The 27,191-nt window shown below is 41.5% G+C and overlaps 3 protein-coding genes and 1 long non-coding RNA gene across 7 annotated transcripts; 3 read left to right on the top strand and 1 right to left on the bottom strand.

The window, feature by feature from the left end:
* Positions 1-313: 313 nt before the first annotated feature.
* LOC120447628 (P protein) lies at positions 314-19,265 on the top strand. 3 transcript variants are annotated; one of them, XM_039629141.2, is made up of 11 exons: positions 4,067-4,214; positions 6,129-6,691; positions 14,969-15,075; positions 15,989-16,133; positions 16,214-16,274; positions 16,344-17,387; positions 17,595-17,924; positions 17,983-18,330; positions 18,390-18,537; positions 18,594-18,687; positions 18,748-19,265. In XM_039629141.2, the coding sequence occupies exons 2-11, from the start codon at positions 6,615-6,617 to the stop codon at positions 18,830-18,832; spliced, it is 2,439 nt and encodes an 812-aa protein (XP_039485075.1). In that variant the 5' UTR covers positions 4,067-4,214; positions 6,129-6,614; the 3' UTR covers positions 18,833-19,265. The 3 variants fall into 3 exon arrangements, with proteins under 3 accessions (XP_039485066.1, XP_039485075.1, XP_039485083.1); XM_039629132.2 differs by lacking the exons at positions 4,067-4,214; positions 6,129-6,691 and adding an exon at positions 314-507; XM_039629149.1 differs by lacking the exons at positions 4,067-4,214; positions 6,129-6,691 and adding an exon at positions 12,090-12,542.
* Positions 11,545-12,099, bottom strand: LOC120447647. Its single transcript, XR_005616058.1, has 2 exons — positions 11,960-12,099; positions 11,545-11,878 (listed from the first exon to the last, which is right to left on the bottom strand). It is a non-coding gene; the product is annotated as an uncharacterized LOC120447647 (long non-coding RNA).
* A 1,857-nt stretch (positions 19,266-21,122) lies between the features above and the next one.
* LOC120453951 lies at positions 21,123-24,079 on the top strand. Its single transcript, XM_039638899.1, has 4 exons — positions 21,123-21,158; positions 22,029-22,139; positions 23,045-23,131; positions 23,191-24,079. The coding sequence occupies exons 2-4, from the start codon at positions 22,070-22,072 to the stop codon at positions 23,799-23,801; spliced, it is 768 nt and encodes a 255-aa protein (XP_039494833.1). The 5' UTR covers positions 21,123-21,158; positions 22,029-22,069; the 3' UTR covers positions 23,802-24,079.
* A 974-nt stretch (positions 24,080-25,053) lies between these two features.
* LOC120444781 (protein FAM151B) lies at positions 25,054-27,166 on the top strand. 2 transcript variants are annotated; one of them, XM_039624724.2, is made up of 4 exons: positions 25,054-25,129; positions 26,011-26,220; positions 26,289-26,530; positions 26,588-27,166. In XM_039624724.2, the coding sequence occupies exons 1-4, from the start codon at positions 25,087-25,089 to the stop codon at positions 27,152-27,154; spliced, it is 1,062 nt and encodes a 353-aa protein (XP_039480658.1). In that variant the 5' UTR covers positions 25,054-25,086; the 3' UTR covers positions 27,155-27,166. The 2 variants fall into 2 exon arrangements, with proteins under 2 accessions (XP_039480658.1, XP_039480665.1); XM_039624731.2 differs by lacking the exon at positions 25,054-25,129 and adding an exon at positions 25,696-25,869.
* The last annotated feature ends 25 nt before the right edge of the window (positions 27,167-27,191 follow it).

The following is a 27,191-nucleotide window of genomic DNA, read 5'->3' as shown; positions in this document are numbered from 1 at the left end:
TCCACGCTTTTCACAGCGCTCGTTCCATAGGTAAATTGTATTTTAAGTTCTCAAACAAATGGCCACGAGGGATTGGGAATGGAGGAGGTGAAACGGAGGACCCGACGTGTCCGCCATGTGGAGAGGAGACTGCCGCAGCAGTTTTATGGCAGCCGCGAGAGGGAAAGTCGGCCCCAACGACTGACTGAATTTTAATTAATTTTCGCCAAGGAATAAAGTGAAAATTGGAAATTGGCTTAGACCTAGACTGCCCTGCGGGCCAATGAAAATGTGATAAGCGTTAGAAATTTCGCCGGAATTGTGTCGCTTTTTTTTAAGGTGAACCAAAATGACAGCTCCTTATGGATACAGTAAACCCACCTTTATGATTACCGACCACACCCGAGATCCGTATCATCTGCAGCCGGGCGATGAAGACGATGATCTGGATGAGGACGAGGAGCGACAATCGAAGCTGCAGGAGATCATCAGTTGGCTGCACTTGAATGCCAAGCATCGCAGCAAATGGTAAGTCGGGCACATCAAGTATACGCCCCGGGTGGCCCATGCGAGTCAGCTTATTTCTATATTAAGTATACGCTCGGGTGGCCACCGCCACCGCCACCACAAAGTTTCAGTTGTTTATTTGCCTGGTTCCCGTTTCTCATTAGCCTGACATTTAATTGTGGTGCAGGAGATGGTGGACCCAAAACTTTTCCTTTTAATGTCCTGCTAAGCTGCTTAATAACGGTCCATCGGCTGCTTGTTGTTTGTTTTTTCGAAAAGAAATCAACTCGAGGACATTTTATGGAATTTAAGCCGCTGAGAACCGCAACAGATGGTTTCCATTGAGATTGATTACAATTTATTTGTTTTTTAGTTGGTGCAGACACAGCAGATTGTATATTTCATACTCCAGTGCGTAAGAAATCCAGTCGTGATAAATGCGCTTTTCTCAGAAACTCTGATTGAAATGTACTCTCCTAATCCGAATTAATCATGTTTTTGTTTTGATAATGATTTTTTCCAGCCTTCCCATTAAGATTGTGGTTATAAGCAAATGCCTGAAACGCTTACAATAAGTTACTGAATGCCATTCAGGTATTGATGATCAGACTTTGTGTGAATAATTCCAAGAATAGTTGGCATATAGACACTTTCAGCCTAAGCCAATCTTTTGTTCAAGCGAAGTGCTTCTGGGAATTACCATTCGATATTGCTTGCTTATAATCGATAATGTAATACCTTGGACACGTGTGAATTAACTATAGAACAAAGAGACTGTGGAGATTATAAATAAACAATGGGGAATAAATATTGACATGCATTGCATTATATTTATAGCACTCGATTTCCGTTGGCAAATACTCGTACGTGGTTCAGCAGCCTCCGCAGCTGTTTGTAGTATTAAGTTAAACATTCGCGTTAAGTGAGGTATTCAAATAAGTGCACCACTCACTCCCACACGAAATTAGCTGAACGTTATCGGTGGAGTGAAAGCCTAGGGTAATGCGAATTACATACGCAGTTGGTCTTCAATTAAAAGTTCCGCCTTGTTAATTAACAATTAAAGGGAAAACTTGAGACGGTAAATCACTGAACTCGCTGGCTTATAACGCAGTTACACTTGGTTGCAATAGAGAAATAGGGTGTAGAATCTATTCACAGACTTGGGATCATATCAAAACATTTTCAAACATAGACAAGAAAAATATACTTATAAATAACAGAAAATTATATGTTTACACAGGTGCTTCACCGTAAACTTAAAGATTTTTCTAGTTGCTAGTTTCTGGAACACCCTGTAACTATTTGACATATTCTTGACAATCAAACCTGAAGTAAACTTAGCTTATTATATAAGCACTCGTTATTTACATAATTATTTTTTATTTACTCACGCTGGGCAGTACATCTCGACAAAGTCTTGACAATAAATTAATGTATGCATATTGCTAGTAATAATTTGCATTTTTGCATTGGCCGATACCAAATAATTACAGTTAACACATCGATAATAGCGTTTGGCTAATTGGCATAGTTTCTGGGTACTAAAGTGAAAAACGGAAGGGTCATATACTGATGGGGTTATGGGTTATAAGTTACTGACACTGACAGCTGAATACTTTGATGTGGCTGCCCATTAACTTTGACTTTCTGACAAGCGAATGAAAAGTTGTTCAGTTGTTTCAAGTCCAACCCAGAACCACGTGATCCATCCAGGAACATGCAATCCAAGTTTGGTGGTCCCACGATGACATATACTCGGTTTGTGGTGGCACACACATGTGTGTTGTTTGTGGAAACTTGTCATAGTTTTGGTGTGGATGGCACATGGAGGAGGAGGTGCGAATAACTATCCCTGTACATGAGGGCTTTCCGCGCACAATTTTCTCACAAACTGTAAATACTTTTCTGTTGCCAAGGGATGAGCTTAGGGGCTGTAAAAGTTCCGGCTTGAATACGGAATGTACCTACGAGTATGTACATCTCTATGGGGGCCAACCTTTCTGGCACAATTGAGTGGAAATAAATTATGTATTAGTTGTTATTATGAAATGGAATTCACTTAATAATGGCTTGTGTGGTATTACAGTTTCCTAAAAGTGTAATGTAAGGAAAGTAACTGCTGATATCGGCAAAACGTTCAAAAGAACGTGATAGTACTTAACCCATATAACTTCGAATCAACTGCACCCATACCCCATATTATTCAGATGGATAAGCCGCAGAGACCTTGAAACACTGGCAACACACACCTATTGCGTCTCACTGTGTGGATATGGCCGTTCATCAGCATTATTATTATTATTGCCAGCGTCTTATTGAATGTGGGTGAGGAAAATTGCTGAATAAAGAGCGTTAATATTTAGCTTTAAAGTCGCTCAAATGTCAAACGGCTCTTGGCGAAAACTAATCTATACACGAGTTCACTTTGAGCTCCTTGGAGTGTGTTTGCCTGACTTTCATTGTCAGTGGCATGGGTTTTGGGATTCGGTTTGGGTTTGGGTTTGGGATTGCGAAGCCAAATCGTGAAAATTGAGATGGGGCACAGCAGAAGCTGTTCGCATGGCTCGTTTGATAAACTCGCCTTTTGTCTGCCCATACAGAAAATACAAAAAAAAAAAAAGTACAAAAAAAAGGCAGTGAGTGTGGCATACAAACACATGCAAATGGAACCGCGCGTGGTCGTCTATATTGTCGGAATTGGAAGCTTCAGTGGGATTTATCAACTTTGGCCTATAAATAAACAAGCGGACGGCCTTAAATTTGATAAAGCTGAGTTCTTCTGCAGATTTCACTTTCGTACCGAGAAAGTCTCGAAAGCTTTCGGCGAGATTCTTGACTTACATTGTGTATCGTATCATTTTCATGACTATTTTTGGTCCGTATGACAAGTGATTTAAATTCACACTAATTGCTCGACCGGTTGCTCGTGGCTTCTAAGCTCTGAATAGCATTAAGTCTGCCGATTAAATCAGTTGCTCAAATTAGCGGACTTAAGTTGAAGTAAACAAATGATTAGACTTGTCGAATATAAAATATTTTGAAGCCAATACACACTTAGTAACAGAAGTGAAACTTTACACTTTAGCTAATATATTTTAATATAAAATATTTTGAAGCCAATAAACACTTAGTAACAGAACTGCAACTTTACATTTTTGTTAGTTTAAGACAGTGATACTGAGTCATATATACATTTATAAACGAACTATAAAATTAACAATAATTAGCTAATTTTGCCGGCATAAAAGCCAAGTTCAAGTTGTTGGCCATTGGAATACGTGCGCTTCCAGCGGCAACAAGGCGCCCAAAAGCCAGAGGCATTCAACAGCTATTGAAAGCAGCTAAGTTCCATTCAATTCGCGGCGACGCTTTCAATGCGCCATTCAACCGAAAACAGCTGCGACTTCGGCGACGCACGAACAGTAGCAACAACAGTATCGGAATAAGTAGCTATAGCTACGCCTGTACGGCATCGGATCGGCATCGGATGGGCATCGGATGGGCATCGGAATCGGAATCGGCAGTAACCGGCTGAAATAACTAGGAACGCGGCACCGAGCCCGCAGATTTATTCAGTTTACAACTTTCGCTTGAAACGGACGTGCGACTTTGTCCGGCAATCCGCGTTCGAGTGGCAAACAATAGCGATACAAATAAATAATAATAATCAAACAACCGAGTGCACTAAAGGGGCATAAAACAACCACAAGAAAATCAAATTTAAAGTGAGCTTATCATTCAAGAAAACTTCTTATTTCCAAGTAAGAAGCAAGTGAGATTTTCCCGGAAGTTCAGGGTTGTGCCTGCAGCAGGTCGTGCGATAATCTAAAGGAGATAAAAGCACATTTAATTATGGAAATTTTTCCTTTGTTCCACGAGCAGTCGGACCCATTCTATTTCCAGTTTCTTATTACCTCAAGATAATTTTGCTCATTAGGCGGGCCCAAAAAGGAGCAATTTCTTTGCATTAAGCGTTGGTAATTAGTCTGCTTCTGACTGCTTCTGAATAATTGCCGAGCGTCTGGTGACTGCAATGCTAATATATATGTATATATATATATATTTAATTGAAGGATTCCCCAGAATTCAAGTACGGTTTTTTTTTATGGGAATCGAACCACCTGGTAGTTACAACATTTGTGGCATTGGATGTCATGTGAGCAGGTCCTTTAGGAAATATTAGCCTATCAGTTGCTGGCAAATATATCATAATTTATGGATGATACTCGGGGTCGCACCTTTTGGGCGCAACCCAATCAATAATTGACCACTGACAGGCCACGCAAATAAGTAATATATTCCGCAGGACAAATTGATTCATAAGCTCTAGCATCATAGTTTGGTAAAATGAAAATGAAAATGAAAATGGAAATGAAAATGAATAGCGCCCCCAAAAAGTAGGCAACACAGAAATGAAGACCCATGCGTGTCAGGGTTTTATGTTAGTTGTTTAAAGCTATGCAAACTTTTCATGACACTCATTTGAAATATTCATGCCAGTCTAGATATGAGTGTGCCCACAAAACACATAGCATCCATCACTTTTCCCCCCCTCCCCCGAAAAGGGGACCAGGAATAGCATTTATGAGCTAGAGCTAACGAAAATGGCTTTTAGGGAAAACTCAAATAAATTTTAAGTGATTGCTTGAGGGTTTTGACAACACCAAACTTTTGTGGCGTTAATTTGCCAAAGGATTCTAGAGTCCTCAGCCAGGATGCGAAAAGTTTGCTGACAAAACAATGAAAAGTCTGTAAATAAAGCCCTCAAGCTGCTTTGCATTCGAGTTCTAAAAGCGTACTTATATTTCACTGAAATCAATTACTAATTAGACTAATGGCTGTCATCAGAAAATTCAGAAAAGTTTGACTTTTCTTAACCAAATGGCTTTAAGCAAGCTTGACCCAAATTGTCTGGTATATTAATGGGTTCCACATCGCCAGCATAGATGGCTTATCCACATTATGTATCAGCAAACATTTTTTTTTTGGCAAATATATAAAAATATATTCCTCACCCAACCGGCGACATATGTATCTGTGAAAGCAATTTCCGCTTAACGCACAGGATATTTTCGGCAACATTATATATATTTTTTTTCGGTGAAACATTCCGCCGAACTGAGTCCTTGCCACGTGTCTGTTTTGCATTTGGCCCGGAATTTTGGCCACATCCTGTTGGCCTAATCCCCCAGATGGCCTGCCATAATTTGAAATGTTTTCGGGTTGGGTTTTTAATTATGCGCCCTCTTAAATTGTTTAATGTATGAAGGGGTACGCCGACTAATTAGCAGCAAACACCATAATTAAGTAGAACTTAATACGAAAGTATAGGGGTACCTAAACCCATCGGAAATCAACCGATGGAACGTGCTCCATGAACCGCGGACGATGACGTACGTGATCATCCCTTGTACTTTGCGATTGGATTTTTGATGTGCCATCTGATTTGGTGTCTAGATGAAATGAGGCCATCGGAAACTAAACGAATATTGATTCCCAATTAGGCCTGTCTATTGGTGGACTATTTTCGTCACTCTGGACCCTGAATAATTAATCCCTGCTCGGTGTGACGCAACCATGAACATTTTTCGGGAAAACCAGCTGTTATTTTTATTTATCAATTTTTTTACTGCTGGCAGCCAACACTGCGTATGCGTGATTCGTTTATATGAAGCGGAGGCACAAAACAGCCCTATTCTACATCAAGATGTACAAGAGAAAGGCCTGAAAGCCCACAGATAAATTCTTGTGATTTGCGATAATAATTAGTATTAATAGAAAAGGGTTCAACGTATACCACTGCCCAAAAGTTAAAGTCCAAATCGCGTCTAGACGTCACCGGCTTAACTCATTTAACCATTTAACACCCACCGAATTCGTTCAAAATTGCGCCCGTTCGTGTTCACGCTGCGCCCAGCCCACCGCCCACTGCCACCCACCAAGCGAACCAACCGAACCAACCAAACACAACCAACAACAACCATCCAAGCGGCAAGACGACGGACTCCGGCACAGTGGGCCACACTGCCGCATCCGCATCATCCACGGGACAGCGGCGGCACAGTGGGAGTGGCAGTGGCAGTGGCAGCATCCACAAGAAGCGCAAGAACATCTGGCCATTCAGGATGCGGGTGAAGGTGGCCAAGCGCCTGCGGTTCCACCGCCAGGCGTCCACCAAGAGCGACCGGTTCCCACAGCCAAAGTAAGTCATCAAAGTTAAATAAATTCAGTTAATTTAAATAATCTATCAATTTGATGATTAAGAATTACATACTTTCTTCATAATTTATTAAATTCTGATATTATTGTTCATCATTTATTAATCCTTTCAAAGGCATTGAGCTTAAAACATCAAATAAAAACTGTGAAAAGAATTACAAAGTGAAACAGAAGCGTATATATAAAGCTAATAAAAGCAATTAGATGCCCAATTTAATGGAAGTTGAATAAATTTAAAGCACTCTATAATACATATGAAACATATCAAGCTTAGCATTACGAAGTCAGGTACTTCAACTCTACATTTTTGCCATCTTAAAGACTATTGAAGTACAGATTTCTCTGGCTATGAGTCGGTATGAGTGTTATTCCCCCTTTGTCTCAGCTAAAGTTTCCCTTTCAACCTTTTCCATTATAAGATTGCGATGGCCGGGCAAAGATGCCAAAGTTCATGAGGCGAGACCTGTTTTGCCTTACATCTGCTAATGCAGAATTCCCATACTCGTACATTCATATGTTTATATGGCTTTCTTTTGGCCCGGCCAAGAGCACGTGCCTGAAACTCCGGAGGAGAGTGGGCCGCATAGAAGGCAGTTCCGATGCCCGTTTCGACCACAACATAAATATAAACATGTAATCGTGTACGGGTCTCATTTTCCCTTGAATGGCAGCAACATGTGTCGACCAAAAAAAAATGAGAAAAACAAGCAAGAAATTAATGTCAGACATTTAATTTCCGTTTGCCCAAAACAAGGGGACAAATGTGCGGCGTCCTGTTTCCGTTGTCATTAATGTTTCAATACAGAATACTTCATTGAATTGGAAAAGAAATTCGTTGGAATATTTCATAGATTCAGGTACTGGCATTCGGGAGAATACATCCATCAAACGGGATGTCAAATGAGCCGTGCTGTTGGGTCCTTTAAGTGTCCTGGCAACGTGACTCCAACTTTTCGTTTTCGTTTTCGTTTTTGATTCCATTCCTATTAAAATGGACTAAGAAAAAGATGGTCTTAGACAAATACTAATTAATTTATTTGGCCGAATGGCCGACAAGAAAATCAACAAAGTCGAAAAACAAATCGAAAACTCTGTGCTCCCTGCTACCAAATTATTCTGCAATTAATTTTCAATTTGTGTGTCTCGTGTTTTTGGGACGAGTACTTGGATTGTCTTCAGAAGCCCAGCCAACACTGCGTATGCTTAACATTGGCCCACGCACATCGCTCATCCGCCCCGTGATCTGGTCGGCGATTTTAAGCAAGCCATTAACACCGCCACCACGCCTTAAATGTGGGTCAGCCAAAAGTAAAAATTCTTTCGCATAACGCGAACTGCGACGGCGACCTCGACCACCCCGCCAAGGTCAAATTCTGGCCCAGTCTCAGTCCCCGATTCTGCATTCTTCCAAGCTCATTTAGAATGTGATTACGAGCCCGCCAGGATGTGTGCTACAGTGAGGACTGACACATGAATAATTAAAACATTTAATGCCGAAATTGGGTTAAGGTACTTCAGCTGACACTTCCACAGCCGTGGAAGACAAAGAAAACGTCGCAAGCAGTGAACATGATTTAGACTTGAATATACTGCTGGTAAAAGCTAGTAGAATCTTTAGAAGAATCAAACAACTTTAAATAATAAAGTACAAGCAATTCAATCAGATATGACATGATAATACCTATAAATAAATATTTCCAAACAAGAATTATCTAAACAAAACAATTCTACAACTGCAATTTGATTAACAGCGAGTAAACGGTTAATATGTGAAAATTAAAAATGCAAATGAATGCAAGCTAGCACTACGGCTATGCCGACAATTTGCATACCACACACTCGACTCCAAGCTGAACCTTTGCTTTCCGCCTGGATTTCTATTCCGACCCGCTCCCGCCCCTAATTGCCACCCACCCCCCCACAGGCAGAACCACCCACCACTTAGCCCTGCCCTTGGCGAAATGGCCATTCTCAGTCACAGTTCGATTTATGGAGGCGTCGTCGAAACGTGTGACTATGAGCCCATTAGGAACGTGCGGCATTCTCCATTCGCCACTCGCCACTGTGACGAGCAGCTGAGCCACTCTATGGAGCCTCAATCCACGTCGCCCCAACTGGCGCTTTTTCAATTAATTAACTCGCATTTTTCGCAGTGGAAAAATACTCGCACGGTCGGCGAAAGATTTAACTTGCTAATCGAGGCCTGCCAGCCGCCTCAGTCTGATTTCAAAATAAAGAACACAAATAAGACTTCAAGTCGCTCTCCACACATCACATTGCCAAATGGCAAACGCCGAGTGCAAAGCGTTTCAGGCTTTCAATTTTCTCGAAATTAATGAAGCGTGTCGCATTGAAAGCGCCACACGAATGACATGCCCACTGGCGACACGGTAGCAAGAGAAGTGTGCACTGGGAATAAAGTTGGGAAAGTTAGCTAAACCTATTAACAGTTAAATACTACAAAAGAATGTTATACATCCCATGGAAGTATCTATTTTTAAGAGTTTTAATAGCAACTCAAACTTTTCGTTGCATACTTTTAGGAACCATTACACGAATATTCAACTCACTGCTTGTATTTCAGTGCTTGAACTTTTTATCATACACGCAAGCTTGTACTTACTTGTTTTAACTATTTAATTTAGAAATCATTTTGCTAGTGAACTTAGAATGGAAAAGTGGACTGACCGTATGACCGACTGGATGAAATAACGTTTTTTCGGGTCTCTAATTTCGTTATCCACACTGCCGCACAATGACCTATATATATATAAGTTTATATAGAATATGGGCTCATCTTTCTCGATTCTCCACGCCACACATGTGTGCGTGAGCACTTGTATCTGTGTGAGTGCGACTTACTTAAGCAAGTTTGAGTTGATTTAATATACATCCGAGCGTTAGAGGAAAGCCGTTTTGACGAGCGCGTGTTCATTTAATTTATCAAACGGAAAAAAGTGCGTGCACTTTCAATTGCTTCGCCACTCATCCGTTGTGAACTTTAATGCTCTGCCGAAAAATGTCTAAATTGAGAAGCTATTTTCGGAACATTTATTTTTAACAAGCGCGGAACATCAAATATAATTGCCTTACTGCCTTGTTGTGGTTTCTTACACAACAATAAAATGGTTTTAAGGCAATGATATTTTGTGTTGATTTATCATAGTTGAAATAAATTGACAGGTAAATCAGCACATTACTTAGCTGCAATTGCCTTTTCAAACAATTTGCTTATTGAACTTGAAATCAGCACTCACACTCACACTCACTGAAATGTATTGTGAGTTAATCGCATCGAACGATTGAATAGCTCTCTGAATAAAAAGCCAAACGGGGCGTGCCCCATCGGCTATAAGCCATTTTCCGTCGAAATGGCGCACTTTACGCTAAACGGCGACAACTGGCGCCTCAGTTTCCCTTCGATTTCAGCCTCTTCTATATCTATATATATTTTCATTCAATTTCAATGCCAGGGCTCTTAACTTGCCGCCGTAATGCGAAACCCACCGTCGTTTCAATTAAATTGCATTTCACTCGGCCACGGCAAACACTTGTGGCAGCTGGTCAACACTTATATTATATATATGTATGTATAATTATATATATCTTCATGCTTGAAGACCTTTTTCATTAGCCAAGCTGCGGAATGGTGGTTATTAGGTGGCTCCGGGTGTCAGATTGCAATTGTGGCCCTGAGCTGCCTTGATTTTCTAATCTATTGAGGGAGAAGTATAGCATTACCTGCCGCATTATGCAAACTTGGCCGGAACACCTGTGACGTCAGTGAGTCAGCAGCTAGCGGTTTCTGTTGAGTTGGCCAAAAAGCTTAAAATATTTTCAGCTTACGCGGCAGAATCTTCACTTCTGACACGCGTCTGTTCGAAAGTTTTGACAGGCGCCATTTCCCTGGGGTGCCTTTCAATTACATGAATATATATCTGCATATAGTACATATGTACATATAGATGTCTAAAACGAATACGCTCTGAATTTCGCATCACGTGGGGGCGTTTGGATTTGGCTCAATTTCTCAAATTTGCATGCGAATTGAAGGCACCCTTGAACTCCAAGGCCCCGCGAAGCACCCACTGAATACGCCCCCAATTTAGGGGGTCCACGATATTTCATAATTCGCAACGCTCCTTAACAGAATAAGCAAAGCATGAGCAGCTGATTCCTCGCCAAATTGCAGAATCAACCTATACTATGTACTATATATGTACATATGTATATGACTGGGTTCATAGCTCATCTCGTGTCATAAAATCGTTTAAAACGAGCGGAACAAATTAAAATAGGCTTAAAATAGAAATTATAATTGGAAGTATATCAAGTGAGTTACCAGTAAAGTATTTTCCAGAGTGTTTGACTTTTCAGTTTATAAATCAGTTTTTAATCATAGTATAATAGAAAGTCGGGAATAGAAACAATTTACCAAACTATTTCCTAATATCAATATTTAGGAATAGCAGTAAATTATGTTGGTTAAATGTATAGAAATATAGAAAATTTTCTAATGTTCGGTTCTTCATGGATCCTAAGTCCCCGATGAACTATGCGTAGCGCAGCGCAAGATCAAAAGCATCGCAGAGCAACTGTCAAATGTGATAAATCAAGTGTAATTGAAAGAAGTGCAAATAAGCCAACGCCAGTAACAATAACAACAATGACGGAAGAGAGCGGAAGAGTGAACACTGAGCGAAAGAGAGGGCACTTGACGAAGCCGAAAATGAAAACAGAACCCCTTTGCGATGGGCGGACAGGGGGAGGGTAGGAAGGGTGGAGCCTATGCTCGGGTTAAGCTGCACTGAAAAAAAAATATTTTAAAACAGTTAGTCTCTTCAAAATGTTAAATTATTATTTATTATTATTATCTGCATTATAGTAAAGATATTGGTACGTTTACATGGAACATTATTGGACTGCCACTACTTGTTTTACCTTTTTGAGCTTTTTGCAACTTAGTTCTTTTGAATACTATCCATTCATGGGCAAATATTATTGAATAAATATTTCCAAAAATGTTTTTTATATGAAAGCTTTAATTTTTATGAGTGTAAGAACGGTGGATCGGTCGAGTTGGCCGTTGGATTTTGAGTGCACTTGCAGTGGCCGCCGGGAAAGCATAAATGCGAATAATGAGCAAAGCGCGGTGAGCGAGAGATGATAACTGATGATGAAGATGGAAAGCGAATGTGAATATGAATGTGAATATCAGGAAATTTCATTTCATTTGAGCGTTTGTGTTTACCTTCTTCTTTGCCGCGCTGCTTCGCCTCGCATTCGAAATGCGCTGCTGCTGCGCCGCGACTGCGCTGCGACTGCGAGTGCATCAAAACCTACAAAATAGGGTAAAAAACGGGGGACGGCAGTTAGTACCGCTTGAGCTTTCGACCGCTTATATAGACAACCGATCCGAGTCACGATCGGCGGCAAAGACCAAAAGAGCAAAAGCCAACCACCGAAAAGGGCACGCGACAATCAAAAGCGCAGCGCAGTGCAGCAGCTGCAGCAACAAGTGGTCAAGGCAACGCGATCCCGCTATTTAATTGAACAGATCGGCTCTCCGCACCGATTTTCGCCCATTATCCATTATCCCCAGCGGTGCAAAAATATGCGATTAACGAGGGAAATTTCACATTTTTCCCGGCTTTCGTTTTAAAGAAGCTCGCGATTTACGTAATAGTACGCTTTATTTTCCGCGAATACATTGTACATACCTATATACTTGTTGAGTGTCACGTTTCGCGAAACCCCTGAACATTTACCATTTCCACTCCAAGGATGGCCTACAATCCCAGCAACAGCGCCGAGGATAACGCATACGAGGATGAGTATGTGTCCAGGATGGGGGGCAACAAAATAGATTGTGTTCTAGTACTAAGAAGCTTGTCAGCGGTTCACCTTCCCTACAGAGCAACAAAACTATAGCTAAATACCTAGTAGAGTGTGTAGAGTGTTGAAAAACCCCATTAAGTGATATGTGTTTACACCAAAAGCCATATTTCATTTAGTTTATTGAGTCTGGCTGTTTTTTTTTTAAATAAATTTACTGCCTTTTCAACCGTACTCATTATATTTTTTGATGTGTAGCACCCAAGGAATAACCGACAGATTGCCGGGAACTTCAGTGGAGCGTAAAACTCGTTTGGCTCTGGCTAATGATAGCTTGTCTGCCTTATATCCTGGATATCAGGATATCCTTGTGCTCGTGGCTGTCCTTTCTGTTGGCTTAATCCATCTCTGGCATGGACACTTGTCCTCACTTCAGCGGATGAAAGCCGTGACATGAAGTAGCTGTTCACAGTATGGAGAGCCATCAGCAAAATCATTTAATCATTGCGTTGAGTAGGCGGCAACTGCTTGACAAATTCTTTTATGTTATGAGAAAGTTCCCACATGCTTCCCTTAAATTTGCACATATTTTGGATGGATTAAAGTAGAGCTAACGATTTTATTAGCAGAAATTGGCATCAACAAGTTAAGAAGGCTACAGATATTAAAGAAAGCGGTAATCAGATTTTAGTTACCCAAAAAAAATGTTTTAAAATTTTTGTAAGTTATTTAATATAGGATTTTTCCAGTAATTCGATTCAATTAGGTTCCTTTGTGAATCCTTTTTTTGATACACCCATCGACATGTGCTTTCATTTCGTCCCAACACGAGTGCCAATCAAAGAACTTATGAGTTATGAACGAGCTGTGAAAACCACAGCTGTCTAAGCTGATAATTGCAATTGAGGCAAGTTCAAGCTAAAATTTCTGCCTCGCTATGTGGCTACATACAAATGTACTTACTTATATACATAGTAAATGCCATATGAAATCGGGTATATGGCGGTGTGTGGAAAATCAGTGTCAGCATTACTTTGGCGGTCTTGTCTTTGTTTCTGTTTCTGTTTCTGATTCAGAACAGAATCTGTTTTTATTTATGACATGACTACACCGCGTCCGTCCATCAAGACGGCTAATTGAAAGTTAAGTAAATATAATTTATGACTTATTTCGAGCACTTTTTATCGTTCTAAGGCAGGCCTAAGTAAATTTAGTCAAGCCGACTGAATTAAGATTTGTATGCCCACTTGAATCAAGTGCACAAATTGCATTTATTTAGCCCGCACACGTGATGCGATTCCCAAGTGCTTATTTTTTTTTTTTTGTTGATTTTAGTCCACCGAGAAACCTTCTCCCAATCAAGTTGGTGGACCTCAGCTGGCTGGATCGCAGTCATTATGGCAAAGAGTCATTAAAGTCGCATTTGAAATGGAAAACAATATTTTACGACCACTATAAATAGACATCTCTCTTTGGTCCGATGAGTTTCTCCTCTGATAACGACCTTTATACGGTCCGACTTTTAGAGATTGTCCCAGCTGGCATTGCGCTTTAATTTAGCTCGGCTTCTCAGATTCTTGGATGTGATTTACAAATCTGTATTGAAGATGGCTAGTTTGTGTGGAAATTAGAATGAGAATTGCCATCGTTCTTAGTTATCTGGCGGACTACGTGCCGTGGGCAACGTTCCTTCTGGGTGCCCCATTCTGTTATGTTTATCATTAGTACCAAGATATTCTTAGGTGATTCATCTTTAATTCAGAAATTTATTATCGTAAGTTTTTTCAAAAATGTATTATTGTAAGTTCTTTTTTCCGTGACGACGTTCTATCGAAAGTAATTTCAATCTTAGGAAGCTTGTCTATAATTTCCCCACTTTCCCTTCGTTAACCAAATAGCCAAATACATTTATCAAAATCCGATTTTATTGCTAGCTGCCTAAAAGCCCTTTTTAGATTTGTTGTCAATCAGAATCCTTTTCCAGCTTAGCTTAGATTTTCATTCAGTTCCGCAACCACAAGTGAGTTTCCACTTCATGTAGCACCGGCTGAGACCCTCGAGAAATCTCTTTTTAGGGTAAACAACTTCGATTTAAAGTCTTTATAAGAGTCAAATCAAATAAATACAAATTGTTGCACGCACGAGCCAGGGAAATAATATGTTAAGGCGATGGGAGAAAAATCAATATGTATGTGCTAAAAAATTGATTGAATGTTTTTGGAGGGGCGGACGGTGAAATGAGCCACGCCCACCCAATGCCCAGCAGTACCTGAGCAAACAAATTCCAACACAAGCCGTGTAATCGTATTAAATCCCATTTCTTTTCTCTCTCATTTTTCATTGCTCCCCGATGTGTAACAAAACCCGGCTGCTTCTCGTCCTGCTGCTGCTCCTTGGAATCCTGCTCCACGCTCCACACATGCAGCGAAGTAACAGAAGGTGCCTTACAGGTCTGGCGAACTCTGCCGGAGCGCATTCGTCAGGATCCCAGTCTTGCGTCCTTTCGCCAGGAGCACGAGCGTCTGCATGGTGGTAAGTCCTGTGTGCTTCGTTCTGCGTCCTGCCCCGTATCACATAATTTCCTTACTTTTTATGTCTGGCTGTTTGGCCACCTTTTTTATTGCCGTAATTATTGCTGAATTTTTTATTGCCATTTGCGTCGGCGTTTGGCATTGACATTGGGTTTGTGTTTTTTTCTTTCTCATTTTTGCCTGATTTGCATACCAAAAACTTGAGTCCAAGCTTATCTTCAATTGTTTTGATAGACCCACTATTTGGGGCTTAGGAAATTATAATAATGCCAGGGTTCCGGTTCTTTTTCCGGCACATGATGTCAGTTCGCAAGTGGACCTAATCTGCGCTGGGTTCCTTAAATTAGAGGGCTCAGTGGATAATGGCAGTGCCAAATTAACCAGTAAATTTGCTTTAAATTGAATATTCGTCACAGTTAATAGTAGGTTTACTGCCAAAAAGAACCATCATAGCTGCGAGTTATACCAAATATAATGCATATTATGTTAGATGTGCGCTCTCAAGCAGAAAACTCAAGCATAAGGATTGTAGAAGTTTCCAATCCCAAGGGCCGAATTGAGTGTGTCGTGAACCTTCGAGTTCCTAATGTTCCCCTTTTCGGCATCCTAGTCTCCGGCCATCAGTCAGTTGGCCAATGTCTGCCGCAGCTCGCCCACGGCCATTTCTGGATATTTATAGCCACGACTCGATAATAAAATAATACAAACACGTCACCACCAAAGGCAGCTGGACTAACCCGATTCCTGGCCAAAGTGTTATGGCCACAGTTAAGCGCCAGTTGTCCTTTCGCGAGCAGCGAATGAGTGAATTTTCGCACAAATATTTGCCAATTCCGTGGCAGGGTTAGGTCAATCAGCCGGAAATGTCTTACATGGATAACTAGTTTTAAGTGCATCTATTTTGTACACCGCAGATGTTGACCAGCTACAGGCGGAGGAGTCGGAGCTGCGGGTGCAGAATGGACACCACGAGGAGACGGCGCTGGCCAACCAGCCATTCACACAGATCGGGATCAATGTGACGAACGAGGCGGGTCAGGTGCGGGTGCTCGATGGCAGGTTCGTAGTTCTGTGCGTCTCGATTGTCAGTTACGTAATTAGTGCAACCAGTTTTCTGTGATTCCCCGTGCCCATTGCAGGGATCTGGAGAACAACAACGATGATCAGCACGACGAGGCCGAGCCGCATGCCAAAAGTTTGGTAGGTGCACATCAATGGCTTGCATAATCACAGATACAGATATACCTTAATGTATCTATTATTTTTCAGATACGAAAGTATCTCATCTGGTTCAAGATCGCCGTACTTCTGGTGGTCTGGTGCGTCTTCACCGCCTTCCTGATGTCCAACAACGAGCATGTGGACCAGCTGAGCCTCATAAGTGTTCCTAGGAATAGCTCACCCAGAGTCTTTCCCATTGCCACCGCCAGTCTGCAGAGGATTGGCCTGGGGCTGCGTGGACCCTTCCGGCTGCAGGAGAACGAGCTGGCCATCAACGCGAGTGTTCCACTGCCTCTGCTCCAGGTGCAGGTGATGCGCAGCTACTTCGACGGCGAGGGCATGGAGATCTACATCGAGAATGCCAGCCAGGTGTGGCAACTGGACGTGGTCTACCCCGATCTGATAGACGCCACCAGGGACACAAAGAAGCAGCGAACCTTCGAGCTAAGTCCCACCGATCCCTTGTGGCTGGCCCAGGCCAATCGCACGGAGCTGAGCTTTGAGTTCACCAGCACCATCGAGGGCGAACTGCCGCTCCAGCTGAATGTGGATGAGTCGCCCATCTACAAGAGGGATGGCGTCATCTATGCGGCGGCTGTGCTCTGCGGTCTGTATGTGATGATCATCTGGGAGATTGTGAATCGAACCTTTGCTGCCATTATCGCCTCCACGTTGTCGGTTGGTATACTGGCTGCACTGAACTCCAGGCCCTCGATGGCCACCATTATGGGTTGGATCGATGTGGAGACACTGCTGCTGCTCTTCGGCATGATGATCCTGGTGGCCATTCTCTCCGAGACGGGAGTCTTTGACTATCTGGCTGTGTATGCCTACAAGATAACCAACGGACACGTTTGGCCACTCATCAATTGCCTCTGCCTGTTCACCGCTGTGCTGTCGTCCTTCCTGGACAACGTGACCACCGTGCTCCTCATGACACCGGTGACGATACGACTCTGCGAGGTCATGTGCCTCAATCCGGTGCCCATACTCATGTGCATGGTCATCTACTCGAACATTGGCGGGGCACTGACTCCAGTGGGGGATCCGCCCAACGTCATCATAGCCTCGAATAGCTACATATCCAAAAATGTAAGTTTTTGTAAAAATAGTTGTCCCAAAGTGGAATGCCATTCCAAAATCATAAAAGTAGTGATAGGGATAATTAGCTATGTTAGCTATTAGTACAAACCAGTATTCATTTTAGCTCTGCCACCATTTCTGGCCAATTTAACGTAAAAACGCCGATTGAATATATATCTTTATTCATTGATATATGCATATATTTTATTTCTTCAGGGCGTCAATTTTGCTGTATTCACCTTGCACATGCTGCCCGGAGTGCTCCTGGTGATGGTGCAGACCTACATCCAGTTGCGTTTCAAGTTTCGCAACATCAGTGATCTGCAGTTCAAGGACTCACCGGAGGTGGAGGAACTGCGTCACGAGATTCACGTGTGGAAGCGGGCGGCCGCCAGTCTATCGGCATATTCCAAAGACGAGGAGCTGGTGCGGCAGACACTGATGAAGAAGGTGAACCGCTTGAAGAGGAGCCTCAAGAAGCGCATGACGGCGGTCATAGAACCGGCACCCAATTACCAGCAAACTCTGGCCAATCTTCAGGCAAAGGTAAGCTACATCTTAAATATAATACAACTTATATTTATTATATTTTCATCTTTTGTAGTATCCCATTCGCAACAAGCCGCTGCTGATCAAGTGTTCTGCCGCCTTACTTTTTGTGATCAGTTTGTTTTTCCTGCACTCGGTTCCCGAACTGCAAAGACTGTCTTTAGGGTGGACCGCTCTGCTGGGTGCCATATTCCTCATCATTCTGGCGGACATCGAGGACATGGAGGCCATACTGGCTCGCGTGGAGTGGTCCACGTTGCTCTTCTTTGCAGCTCTGTTTATTCTCATGGAAGCGCTGACGGAACTGGGACTGATTGAGTGGATCGGCAACATGACCGAGGGCATTATCCTGGGAGTTGGCGAGGATCGGCGACTGATGGTGGCCATTTTGATCATACTCTGGGTGAGCTCCGCAGTATACTATAACCTTATTTGTATATTACTGACCACTATAATCTGTAGGTTTCCGCTGTGGCCTCCGCCTTTGTGGACAACATCCCACTGACCACGATGATGGTCAAGATCACCATATCACTGGCGCAGAATAGCACCTTGAATCTGCCACTTCAGCCGCTGGTTTGGGCTCTGGCCTTGGGCGCCTGTTTGGGAGGTAAGTACTTGCAGTCCCTCGCTCCACAGGATAATCTATAGATCATTTTACTCCAGGAAATGGTACTCTGATCGGCGCATCTGCCAATGTGGTTTGTGCGGGAGTGGCGGAGCAGCACGGCTACAAGTTCACCTTCCTGCAGTTCTTCAAGTAGGTCTGGCTTATCCCTGGAAGAGGACACCACACTAATTTGATTTTTCAATCCCACAGAGTTGGCTTTCCCATCATGATCGGCAGCATCATTGTCACCACGGGCTACCTGCTCGTTTCGCACTCGCTGTTCGCGTGGCATTGATGAAGGGCCCCCTATTGATGAAGGAGTTGACTGTGTCGATTCGCAACAAGGCGCACTGTACCTCGTTACCTAACGGACCGAAACTGTTCCAGATGCCACACACATCCTGCTTTCCGATGCCGGAAGCAGCACCGAGCAGAGGAATGGAATCAACACCTTATGCGATGGCCATAAGTGTTGGTTCCGGGAAAATAGAGGAAAACGGAGATAAACAGAAACGAAGAATATTACATAAAAATACATTTATTTTTACACGTCGTTGTTAGTGTAGTGTGTAGTATAAATAACATAACAAAACAACAACAATTAAGAGAATTAAAATAAATATAAATTAATTATTTACAATTAATAATGTCGCTGAACTGTGAAACAATTGTTAAATGTTAAATGTATGAATACGAATCAAATAAAAACGAAACAAATAAAATCTTTATTGGGTGATATGTTTTATTTAGATATTGTATAAATGTTGTTTTATTAACTCTTAAGAACATGTAATATACATAACTGTTCCCCATTTGCAAAATGTAAAGGAAACACCCGAAAAGTATGCTATGAAATATTTAAATATTATAAAAATTTAGAGGCAGCTCAAAAAGATAACTTTGATGCATTGGTAAAAAGCTCTGTCGCTTATTTAATATTTTCGTTTTGTAAAATCCCAGTAGCATATCCATTTTCCATTTCTTTTCGTTTATTTTTGTGAATTTTAGCAGACTAACAATTGCAAAGCAAGCACTTGAAAAGTGAAGAGGAGCCATTGCAATGGCAATTATGCAGATGCAGCCTCCCGAACTATTTGCACTTCATGCATTGACCGCTCAGCTTGTTTGTTTTTGGCTGGGATATGCACTGTAAGAAAATAGTATATTTTTAAATATATTTGTTTTTATTTTTTAACTAAATATTAACTGTAATTAGTCACATATGAGAGTTATAATATATTTTTATAAGGACAACATATTACATATCCAAGTTTCTTCCTGTGCATGTGTGTGTGAGTCTGCCAACGACTATTGCATAAATATATTTACTTCTTTTTTTGGCACATCAGCTTGTGCGCAGGTTTCTATGTCTGGGCAATTAAACTAAACGTACGTACATAAAGTTACAACGTGAGTCTACGTTAATTAGGCTAAAAAAGGCATGTGGAGTTGGTCTATATGTCAACCCGACCCGAGTTATGCAAAGTATGCATACAATACAATATTATCCATATTGCGGCTAGGCGAAACGATCGTCGGGGTTCACTGGGCACCATATGTACCCTAGACTCTTATATGTCGGGGCGTTCGTCAAAGAGGCATTGGCATTTATGGTAATTACGGGGCGCAATGAACCTAAAAAGTTGTTAAAAACGTTTGCATAGAGTCAAAAGGCAAACCGTTAAAAAGTATTTTTATATCTTTTCAACAAGTGCTAATTAATGGTTTTTAAATTTTAATTTGTTCAACAACATTCTTAACTGCTGCATAAAATATTTTGCAAATTTATTATTTTGCCTTGCACACTTTCTTTTCACAGCTTTAACATAATCACCGCTGTAGGCTCCAGACAACTAAATCCAATCCATCCTTTTCATACTTTATTTTATGAACAACCCATAAAAGCGAAATAAAACTGAGCCGCCCTGAAGCAACCTTTCACAATGCCGCAAAAATGTGCAAAAAAAAAAGTACAGAAATTACAACAAATAAACGTCAGACCCCAGAAGGCAAGACCCGGGTCCAAGCAAAGTGCGCCAATTTCAGTCGAAGAAGACGTTAATGGAGCAGATGCCAACAGCCGGTCTCTGTTTCAGATTCAGATTCAGTTTCAAACTCGGAGTCAGTTTCGGTTTCAGTTTCAGTTTGAAGCGCGGCTCAATGGCAAGAGAGTACGCAGCTACCGCGCAAAGTTACGTGATTTACTGTACAGTGAAAAAAATGTTTTAAATGTATGCAATTGTAGCACTTTAAGCTGGAAAATATACGATATGCAAGAAAGTTTAATATATAATATCTTTGTAAGTATTTAAAAAAAATATTTAAGAATATACATAAATACACAGAAAATATTTATTAATTTGACCGATATATTTGCTCCGAACAACCTAAGAAAAAGTAAACTTTTGCACCAGTTGACTGTTTTCAACACACAGTTCAGGCTTTAAGCAGACCTAAATTATGACATGTGCACTGTTTTTCTTTCAGTGCAGAGCCCAACTTTCCGCAGAGAGCAAGATTTCGTTGGAGCTTCAGCGCGTGTTGCACGGCCGCAAACACTCTCGATTTTCAACTCAGTCGCCTTGCAGACGCGCAGCGGACAAGTTGTCAATTGAAATACGGTGGGCACTCGCTAAGCAATTCAAATCGAATCGTATTGAATTCAATTCAAATTGAACCGAAAAATACGTTAGTTTAATTGCGCCATTCGTATGTGCGTTGCGTTTTGTTGTTGCTGAAAAACCAAAAAAAAAATTGCATTACTGCCGAAAATAGCAAGACACATTTTTGAGACCACTAACTTTCATTTTTATGCGATCCGAAATTTCTGCGCGATGTTTGCCCAGTTTATTAGCAGCAATTTGGGAAGTTAGCGTGTAAATGAATTTACAGCAGTAAAAAACGCCGAAAGAAGTCAGAAATCAATCAGGGCCAAAATGAGACAAGGCCAAACTGTAAAGGAAAAACAAATGTAAATAAATACAAAAAAAAAACCCAACCAAATGAACACAAGACAGTCTTAAAAATAAAAACATAAAAAGCCAGCAACAATACGAAGCTCATTGAACAAAAGTGAGAGTGATTTCCAAACCGCGTTGCTGTGTTGTTGGCTCTGTGGATTTTTGTATTTACGCTTTTATTTCGAACCAGACCCAAAATACATAGTATAGTACAGTGTGGTATGATATAGTATAGTATGGTATGCTATGTGTGTGTTTGTGTTTGTGTTTGCATATCGCATTTGAATCGAAATCGCGTAAACAAAAGCGGCCAACGAAAACTTGGCAACTCAAATATTTCAAATATTTATCCAAATGACGCACCTGCTTTTTTTTTTTACAAGCGGACAACAACTGACCAACCTCAAGTCAGAAATCGGGTTTTCTGAGTGTTGCGCAAACGCGTCAAAAGCGAGTGGTTCGCAGCAAAATTCTGCAACAAATAGTTATCATATCTGGTGGCATGAAGTAATCGCCTGTGTGTAATTGCAGTTTCTGCGGCTCCACATAAATGCTGACTGCTGCTGCTGGCCATGATGTCTTGGCCAAAACAATGGGGCTTCGCTAGCCTCTGGCTGCCCGTGCTGCTCAGCCTGCTCCACAGTAAGTAACTGCTCTCCAAATCGTTTGAAGAGCCCAGATTGGTGTATTTGTAACCGGTTCAACTACTTCCACCGATCTGGCGACAGTCTATCGAGATCTTCGGGTGACTCCAAGGCAGACTTTGGCACCCTGAGCTCGCATATGAGCTCCAACTTGTTGCCGGTCTTTGTGTCAAGGTCGTCGAATCGCCGCAGATGTTGTTTAACCTGTGGATCGTCTATGGGTCTCATTGTCTGTCTCGCAATGTGATTCGTTTTTATATTTTTGGGTTTTATTAGAGTTACCTAATGGTTCTTGTATTATACGCTTTGCGATCAAAGTACAAGGTGTGAAATAATTAAGTATTTTTTTATTAAAGTGCGAAACTAGTTGGGTACGTGAAAAAAAATTATAATAGAATAACAAAATTTATGTGGATGATGTACATTAACACTCTAAGACGCAGCTCTGGCTTAAAAAGATTTGTTAGTCACTTTTACATTACTATCAATTCATTTATTATAAGAATAATTTCCTTAAAATTGAAATGCATCAGCTGATTACAATTAATCCAGTTTGTACAAGAAAAATGTTTTAATCGACATTTTTTCCTGGATAGCTGATATGTAAAAGTTACGACTAAAAGTTTTTTTGAACCTGTGTTACTATCTACATATTGTTGTATTACTTACTTACTTACGTGTATTTTAAGCGTTGAAGGTTGTTGTGGACCTTAAAGCCGTAAGACATTAACCATACGCACTGTTAGTCATCTGTGAATTCGAAAACCCAAGACCATAAAACAGTTACATAATCCGCCCAGAAACGAACTGGCCCAAAATTTACATAAGTGCTGGGGCTTGGCCGGCAGAAGGCAGATACAATCATTGGGCTCACCGTGTCAATTAAATATTGTATACTTACAGCACAAAATGCATCAGCTTTCATTGTGCCCCGGGAACTGCCCTCCATCTTATCCATAGTTTACTCCAATATACCACCGATAAAAAAAGGTAAGGTGATGGATATTTACCTCGAACCATTTAATCAATGCGATTTCTCATCAAAACAGGAACTGATTCCCGTCTGGGCTTTGGCTTTCGCCTGGGCGAGCATGCGGACTTTCAGGTGATGGTGGAACTGGGTCCCCAGAAGGAGACCCGTCCCATCGGTGAGCCCAGCCAGGATGATCAATCGTTCAGCAAGCGCCAGGTGAGCCAGAGCGATCAGAAGGCTCTTGCCCGTCAACTTTACCGCCAGCAGGTGATGGAGGAGGCGCAGCGACTGATGACCTCCACGGAGAGGAACGGGGCCAGCTGGCTGGAGACCTGGTCGAATGGCATGAAGCCGCAGAAGCCCAAATCGAAGGATCAGCCCAATGGACCGGTGAAAGAAAATTCGGCTGTCAATTATCAGAATGCACAGGCCGCAGATCCCTCCAGTGCCATGAAGCAGCTGCAGTTGCTCTACAAAATGGCCACCAGTTCGAGCACCACATCCACCACAACAGCGTCTCCTGTCTTCACAGGAGGATCCCTCCAATTGGGTGGTCCAAGTGGTTTTAAGCTGCCACCACCTGCTCTCAGCCAGGATACCAACACGCTGAGCAATCCTGGTCCTCTCAAGAGCAAAAGTGAGATCACCAAGGAGCTAATGGATGTCAGTCTGGAGACGGACACTTAGGTTGTGTGCTTATCTAGTTACTAATTAACCTCTGTATACAAATACTCATGTATTTGGGTGCTTAGCAAATCTGTGTGTAGTATGGCTTAGCTATTATTTGTAAATAAAATTAAAACTAAACTTAAGCTAGCGAATCGATTTATTGGCCCGCCTAAAGGAAGGCAATAGAAAGTAAGAAAAAGTTTATTTCAAATAGAGGTCATGTAAAAATCATGTATAATTGTATAAATGTAAACTAAACGATAAATTGCTTAAATACATTAAAAACTGGTTGTAAATAAAACAATACTACTTCCTGGCGTCATTTGTATTATTTTTTTACTTCAGGTAACGATTTTAGGATGGTAATAAGTTGCTGAGTTACGATTTATTATGAACTTAGAAATGCTTAAATTAATTACATAAATAGTCAAGTATGGTACAAAGTTACCTGATTTATTAAATTTTTCTGTTTTTTTGCGTAAATAATTATCAGTATTTTTATCACAGCATTCGTTGAGTTCATAATTAAATTTTCAATCAAACTGTGTTTCCAAAATAAATCATATTTTTTGCCATTTTTTGCAAATTTTGATGATGATTTTGGATTTTTGCAGAAAATTGATTTTCTGTGTTTTTGATCAGAACATTCAAAATATATCTCCAAATATGGAATGTCATACCTCGTTGAGCTCGTAATTAAATTTCCAATCGAACTGTGTTTTCAAAAAAAAATTTAATTTTTTTCACATTTTTTGCAATTTTTGATGATGATTTAGGATTTTCTATGTTTTTGCGATTATAATTATCAGTATTTTGATCAGAACATTCAAAATATATATCGAAATATGGAATGTCATACCTCGTTGAGCTCGTAATTAAATTTCCAATCGAACTGTGTTTAAAAAAAAAAATTATATTTATTTAACATTTTTTGCAAATTTTGATGATGTTACCCCTTACAAAAAATGCGAAAAAATAGCCAAAAATTATACCGAAAATACCAATCGTAAATATTGAAATTTTGGCGAAAATCGTTTTTCTGTTTTTTGGCGTAAATAATTATCAGTATTTTTATCACAGCATTCGAAATAATGGTCCAAATAGTTTCCCGCCATTTAAGCGGATACCGTTACCACTTAAAAGATTAGATTTCGGAATACGAGGATTGATTGTCGCCACCAATTTACAATTCTTAATCAAAGTTTAATCAAATCAGCAAATGCCATCGATAAGCAAAACTAAGAAAATTGCCATTTAGTTCGTTTCTAACCGCGGTGCCAAGTGCACTTATACCTATAGCAAAATGGATTTTAAGACCACGATTCTACTTACAACGCTACTATTTGGTAATTGGAATTTATCATTTTCGAAATCGGTTTTTTAGTTTTTAACTTTTTATATCTATGACTCCGGGGCTAGATCGCTCAGATGTTGGAAAGTTTAGGATCTGGACAGTTTAGATTTGACATGCAATTCAGTTGAAATCTATATCTATCTATATTTTGAACGATTTTTTGCAGTATAAATTAGGTTTACAAAGATAAAAGGTACCTGATAGTCGGGCTCTTGTAGTTCATTAGTTTATTTAAATTTGACAAATATTACAAGTATTACATCCCAAAAGTATAAAATCTGATTTGTTTTTAGACTATTGAGGCAAGAGTAAGTCAAGTCCTGAGACTAGTTACAATTAAATAAAACAACCAACAAACAACGCACATCAAATCAGCATAATTGTGTTCATACTTTTTTTTCACACTTAGTTGTGATATAAACGCTGTGAATGAGGGTATCTGAACGTCGGCTACTTCAAGTAAGCATATTGCTCGCCATTCTCGCTTCTGTCTGCTCTCTGCGTCTGCGCCGTTGCACCGCTGACAGATTGAAGCAAATTATTGTTGTGCAGTTGCATTGCAGCATTCGGTGAAAGTGGAAGAAGAGTAGAACGGAGCGCATTTCACAAAAAAAAAATTACAACAAAAGGAGTTTATTAAAGTCCATTCACGCACACATGCCCATTGCGAAGTAAACAAATTCACATTGGACCGCTGCTTCGCCTGTGTTTGCGTATCAATTCTCACTGCTGGTAGGTTTGGTGTGGTGTTGTGTGTGATGGTTGTAGGGTAAGGAAGGCAAATGGGCTTATCTATATGCCATATTATGCCCTCTGTGCGTCCCATTGTTCAATTATGGAATCTTAATGCCGTATTACTCCGTCCACTCGCAGCGCTCGTGGCCAAAATCAATGGGTCTGCTCTGAACGCCAGCCACTATCAGTACCAAGTGGCCGAGCAGAGAACACCGGCCTATACCCAGATCGAATATATAGTCCTGAAACAGTCGGATACGATGAGGCAATGGGGCACAAATCTCACTGGCATTACCTGGGCCCATGCCGTCAACAGTCAGCAATTTCTGGACGAGGTCATAGGAAACGGTAAGATCATTGATCGTTGGCCGAGTATGAGAATGTCTTATCAATGGTATCATTCCCACTCCCAAAAGCTGACATTGACTTCATCGAGGCGGACATTGTGCTGGGCAAGCTGAATGGCGAAGGCGAGGACATGCCCGTAATGGCCCATCCTCCAGCGAACATCTCTGATCTTACGCTGGCCGGATTCCTCCACCAGATCATCGCATTCAACCGCGAGCATGAGGACCAGGCAAAGGGCGTTAAGCTGGACTTCAAGTCAATCGAGGTATTCGAGGGTTCGCTGGACATTCTGGACGAGAATATACCGAACGTAAGTTTGGACACATCGGCTACAAGGTAGTGAACTAATAATACCTGTGTGTTGTAGATGACCTCCTCTCCCGTTTGGATAAACGCCGACATTCTAAGTGGTCCCGTAGATCAGAATAGAACAGTGCCAGTGGATGCGGACCGATTCTTTGCCGGCTGTATGCGCTACAAGCAGGCAGTGCTCTCCATCGGCTGGACAACCAACTGGGGAGCCGACTTTCGGGATGGCGAGTACACGCAGTCGCAGTGTGATGCCATGCTGGAAACGCTGAACGCCAACAATATCCTCTCCACCGGCCAGGCCATCACCTTTCCCGTGCGTGCCGGCATCGCCGCCAACAGCGAGGAGCAACTGCATCGCCTGGTGGCCGCGGTTAACGAGACAAACGAGAGCACCCTGACCGTCTGGTCGTCCGACGGTGACTATGTGGATGTGGACAAGTTGCGCAAGCTGATCTTCAGCTTCGGCTTGGATCGGGTCTACCTGGACGTGCCGGAGGAGTTGGCCTCACAATTGAACCTGGGCAATTCCGGCAACGGAGCCGGCACCTTCAAGTCCCTGTTTGGGTTCAGTTTCGTGAGTCTTTGCTTTTGGGCTCTGTCTAGTTGGCTGCAGCGGTTATAATGGTGTTTGCTAGGTTATTAATTGTAGGTATCATCGA

Source organism: Drosophila santomea, chromosome 2L, assembly GCF_016746245.2.
Source record: "Drosophila santomea strain STO CAGO 1482 chromosome 2L, Prin_Dsan_1.1, whole genome shotgun sequence".
In the NCBI taxonomy this organism is placed as follows: domain Eukaryota; kingdom Metazoa; phylum Arthropoda; class Insecta; order Diptera; family Drosophilidae; genus Drosophila; species Drosophila santomea.
The sequence above is the reverse complement of the archived record's forward strand: the minus strand, read 5'-3'. Positions and strand labels throughout refer to the sequence as shown.

Coding starts and splice junctions, on each gene's coding strand:
- LOC120447628 (XM_039629132.2), top strand. CDS start 329: ATGACAGCTCCTTATGGATACAGTAAACCCACCTTTATGATTACCGAC. Junction 508..14,968: donor GCCAAGCATCGCAGCAAATG/GTAAGTCGGGCA, acceptor CCACACATGCAG/CGAAGTAACAGAAGGTGCCT. Junction 18,688..18,747: donor ACCTTCCTGCAGTTCTTCAA/GTAGGTCTGGCT, acceptor TCAATCCCACAG/AGTTGGCTTTCCCATCATGA.
- LOC120453951 (XM_039638899.1), top strand. CDS start 22,070: ATGATGTCTTGGCCAAAACAATGGGGCTTCGCTAGCCTCTGGCTGCCC. Junction 22,140..23,044: donor GCTGCTCAGCCTGCTCCACA/GTAAGTAACTGC, acceptor GTATACTTACAG/CACAAAATGCATCAGCTTTC. Junction 23,132..23,190: donor TATACCACCGATAAAAAAAG/GTAAGGTGATGG, acceptor TCATCAAAACAG/GAACTGATTCCCGTCTGGGC.
- LOC120444781 (XM_039624724.2), top strand. CDS start 25,087: ATGGATTTTAAGACCACGATTCTACTTACAACGCTACTATTTG. Junction 25,130..26,010: donor ACTTACAACGCTACTATTTG/GTAATTGGAATT, acceptor GTCCACTCGCAG/CGCTCGTGGCCAAAATCAAT. Junction 26,531..26,587: donor TGGACGAGAATATACCGAAC/GTAAGTTTGGAC, acceptor TGTGTGTTGTAG/ATGACCTCCTCTCCCGTTTG.